Source organism: Diprion similis, chromosome 10, assembly GCF_021155765.1.
Source record: "Diprion similis isolate iyDipSimi1 chromosome 10, iyDipSimi1.1, whole genome shotgun sequence".
NCBI lineage: Eukaryota > Metazoa > Arthropoda > Insecta > Hymenoptera > Diprionidae > Diprion > Diprion similis.
The window spans coordinates 18,551,054-18,555,236 of record NC_060114.1 but is presented as its reverse complement, the minus strand read 5'-3'; the positions used below and the strand labels follow the sequence as shown (position 1 = coordinate 18,555,236).

General features: G+C 37.1%; 1 protein-coding gene across 1 annotated transcript; it reads left to right on the top strand.

Moving 5' to 3' along the window:
• The first annotated feature begins 1,092 nt into the window (after nucleotides 1–1,092).
• LOC124411447 lies at nucleotides 1,093–4,183 on the top strand. Its single transcript, XM_046890546.1, has 3 exons — nucleotides 1,093–1,349; nucleotides 2,615–3,196; nucleotides 3,354–4,183. The coding sequence occupies exons 1-3, from the start codon at nucleotides 1,259–1,261 to the stop codon at nucleotides 3,737–3,739; spliced, it is 1,059 nt and encodes a 352-aa protein (XP_046746502.1). The 5' UTR covers nucleotides 1,093–1,258; the 3' UTR covers nucleotides 3,740–4,183.

The following is a 4,183-nucleotide window of genomic DNA, read 5'->3' as shown; positions in this document are numbered from 1 at the left end:
TTCCTCAACCACTCATACCGTGAGTTTCTTGATATGCGAAACGGTCCGTGCGCCTGACGTACTCAAGCAGGCAACCAGAATTACCGTCCAAATAACAAATGCATGACGAATTGAACGGTCCGTGCGCCTGACGCACTGAAGCAGACAACCGGAATTACTATTCCAATATGAAATGCATCACAAATTGTAATTCCGGTTGCCTGCCGCAGTGAGTCAGGCGTACGAACCGTAAATTAATGAATACCAAGAAACACGGACCCCCGATAATTCTGATTCTGGTGGTCGATCCAAGCGAACGGACAACCACTGATAGTTAAAACAAGTGATTTTTCCGACAAACTCTTATCGTGCGGAACAGTTTTTATTTTACTGTAATCAACCCGTCACATGCACTCTGCTTTCTATTTTATTATTATAATTAATAAATATGATTTCTTGCAAACTTCCTGAAAACCATAAGGATACTAATGCGGTCTGTTGAAGCTGAAAATACCCATTTTCCGCCTTGCCTTGAATTCTTTTACCATGTTTCTAAACGATTTCCCTGTCACGTGAGGTTTTTCCTGGAATATAATCACTTCGAAATGATATTCTTCAAATGGCGGAAGGGAGAAACCTCTCGTAATCTGAACGTACGTGGAAGCTTAAGCAGTTTTTGCCTCATCGGTATTCAGCTGGAATAACATGAATTTAAAAATTTGTGGAATAAAATTTTCTCACCATACCGCATAACCGTCGGAACGGAATTATTTTTGTAGCATAGAGTGTAACAATAAATTTCTCAGAACGTACGGCAATATTCCAGTAACTAAGAAGATGTAGTTTTTTCGTATCTGCAATTTCTAATGGAGCTGCGGTCATGCGGTCAACTTCGTATCCGATTCGAGAATTCCGATCCAATTCTAACTGTCCGAGCTTCGCCCTAAGGTTTTATGAGTAAGACAGTGAAACGTGACAAATGCAATAACACGTCATAAGCATTCGAACGTAATTATCCAAGATCCATTGCTAAACTAGATCTGTGATTCGTCGCTGAGACGAACTCGCGCATGCGCGTTCATGTACTCGCCGATAACCACCGGCCTTTAAAACTTTTGCTGGAGGAATTCGAATCGCATTCCGCCTAGCTCAAGCCGGGTTGAGGGTGATCGAACAGTTGAAATCAAGGTTCGAAGTTGAGCGCTGCTAACACGCTGCGTGGAAGATCATTGGTGCGCATAACGAAACGTGAGAGGACACTGAAGGACCACAGGACGCCATGTCGCGAAGCAACTTGGCGTCGATAGTTAAGATATCCTTGCTTTTAGCCTGCTTCGTTCTGATCCAGCGTGTAGCAGGTGTACCTGAAGGTATGTATACTTTTAAGAAAATTGGGAATTCAATTCATTTCGTTTTATTCACGATCGGCTTACGTGTTCTGTCAAAATTGTGTACGACTATTCCTTATGGTCATCCGATGATTTCTGATTCTTCAACTGAATATTCCAGTTATTAGAGAAACAAACATCGCTAAATGAATTTCAACCACAATGAATAATCCTACGTTATTTTACGCGACTTTTCGGGCTTTTTCAGGAACGTTCATTATTTGTAGTTAGTAGATAAATGTAGTAAAATAGACATCGTTGCAAGTGTAACGACTTAAATATTATCGCAATTAGACGGGAATGGAATAGAGATAATTGTTTGGTGTAATCATGGTTGTCATCATAGAAACATTTAATCATTTTCTCGAAGCCTCAACATCAATTTACTGTTACACCTACGTCAAATTATCGCAATAGTCGCAGGAAAATTAAATACAAGTGAGCACAATCAAAAAGAATAATAACAAATACTTAACACAATTCTTAATTTCATTTTGTGCCAAAAAGTACATTTTTTGTTTACGGTAAAAAATGCAAATTTTTACGCTTTATACTTGAAATATTAAAAAAAATATTCATGTACTTATTTATGCAACACATTTATCCACAAGTGTTCAATCTTCGCGTATTTGGCTATAACATATTTAAATTAGGTTGATTCGTTTGAGACGACTATTTTTTTTTCACTTTATAGTAAACTATCGTTCGAAAACTTCAATACAATCATATAATGTAATAATTTCTGCTCAGTCATGTTCTCGAATTCTAAGCGAATAATTAACGTGTGTATCCATCTTTAGTGAGTTGCGGTATACCTACGGTCTTAGGGGTATCTTCCCCACATCCGTTGGTTTCGTAATCGTTTCTCTTTTCCTTATCGTAATCATGATACCGTTACTTTCCACATCAGCTTACGCTTCATACGTGGTTTTATTTAGATATTCATTGCACAATGCTACTCTTTTCCTGCAAGCGCGGTGCACTTAGCAGCCCTTGCAACATATTGTTGAATCATAAGAATTCACGCCTGTATAAATGCGTAGAAAATTTTTCATCATATACATAGATTGGAGAGTGGTGAGAATATTTCCCGACCCATGAAACGATCCATTTCAAAACTTCAATGCAAAAAAAGTTTCAATCTCCAATCGCGAAGTTGATTTTTCAGTGTGCAAGTTATTTATAACAGGAACGGTTAAATCAATCCGTCACGTGACTCGTTAGTAAATGTATTTTCTCAATTCCAGTGATTACATCAGGAGATGTTACGGTGAATGAAACAGCAACGCAAAAGTTAGAATGCAGTAGAAAAGGACTCAACGACACCAAAGTTACTTGGAAAACACCCATTGATCATCAGAATCATGAAAATCAAAGCTTTTTCTATGAAAATGATATAGTGACATCGACGCTGACGCTTCTAAATGTTACGCAAAGGGATGATGGAGAATATAACTGCCTTTTTGAGGATGGAATTTTCGGATTTTCAATCGGTTCTATAAACGTGAAAGTCCGCAAACCGAATTTGGACAATAATGATCTATCTGCCACAGTAAAACCTTACAAGCAAGGCGGTGCTCGGTTAACGTGGCAAGACAATAATTCCATCGTACCAGGTGAAAACGTATCCGTCAGCATAGAATGCAAAATAACTCGTGGAAACAATGTTCCTTCAGGCTGGGAAGATTGTGGAGAGAAATTGAACTGCACGGGAAATAAGATACGATCAGTATGCGATATAAAAAAATTCAAAAGTAATGAATTTAGAGTCAAGGTGAAGGGTTCTGACGGCCACGATTACTTTAGTAATTCGGTGAACTTTAACACATGTAAGTTGAAAGAAAGATCATACATGTATTACCAATATTGAAATATAAGATTTAAGGAGGAGAAATTCACTACCAATGTGAACTTCAGTAGCTCTGTGATTTCGAATTCTCTGTATCTATTGATTATTTTAACTAATGAATATTTAATTTTTCACAGATCCCCCCTTCGCTCCAAATGTTACACTCGTGAATTCCACCCAGGATTCAGTAACGATTACTTGGAACAAGTCACCATATGTAATAGAATCTGACACCCACTTTCACGAAATTACAGTATTACCTGGGAAAAGAGTAATAAAAAACTATGGAAAATTCAGCGAGAAAATCAACGGGCTTAACTGCAGCAATACGTATTCGATCAGAGTTGCACCTTGTGTTGACGATGAATATGGCGGTTGCCTATCTGCAAGTGAGGAACTAAAAGCCACGACGAAGCCGTGCAAGATTACAAAAAATATTTCGGCGATTTCTCAACCAGAAACGAGTACCGTCGTTCTAGCTATATTTTCTCTGTATTTCCTAACGAAGTACAACTTTAATTAATAATTATCGGGTCATTCGTTGTCGATGATTGTTTAAGTCAAAACACTATTAGATTAAAGAAAATCTCCGGATCGTCTAATGACAGTCAACGCGACAGACTTTTCTGTGGATGGATTTTATACATATATTTATTCCATTTTTATACATAAAATTTAATTTTAAGATGTATTACGAAACTTCGTTTAGACAAAACTTCTTTACCATACAAAAATTAACACCAAATTCATGTAATATCTCACAATCTCATATACAGTATTGTCATTCGTTTCTAAATGTCTTAAATTAAATTTTTCGTAATACTTACCGAAAATGCAGAATATTTTTATATATTTTTAATTAGGTCACATAATTATAGTTATTTATAGTTTGCTAGAAGTAACTCTTGTGTATATCCCAGACAACAACCATCCGGCGCATTCCATCATGAAAACGTTTTACGCGCTA

Excerpts from the sequence above, each read along its gene's own strand:
- LOC124411447 (XM_046890546.1), top strand. The coding sequence starts at position 1,259 with ATGTCGCGAAGCAACTTGGCGTCGATAGTTAAGATATCCTTGCTTTTA. Across the intron at positions 1,350-2,614 it reads TGTAGCAGGTGTACCTGAAG|TGATTACATCAGGAGATGTT; the intron begins GTATGTATACTT and ends TCTCAATTCCAG. Across the intron at positions 3,197-3,353 it reads TTCGGTGAACTTTAACACAT|ATCCCCCCTTCGCTCCAAAT; the intron begins GTAAGTTGAAAG and ends AATTTTTCACAG.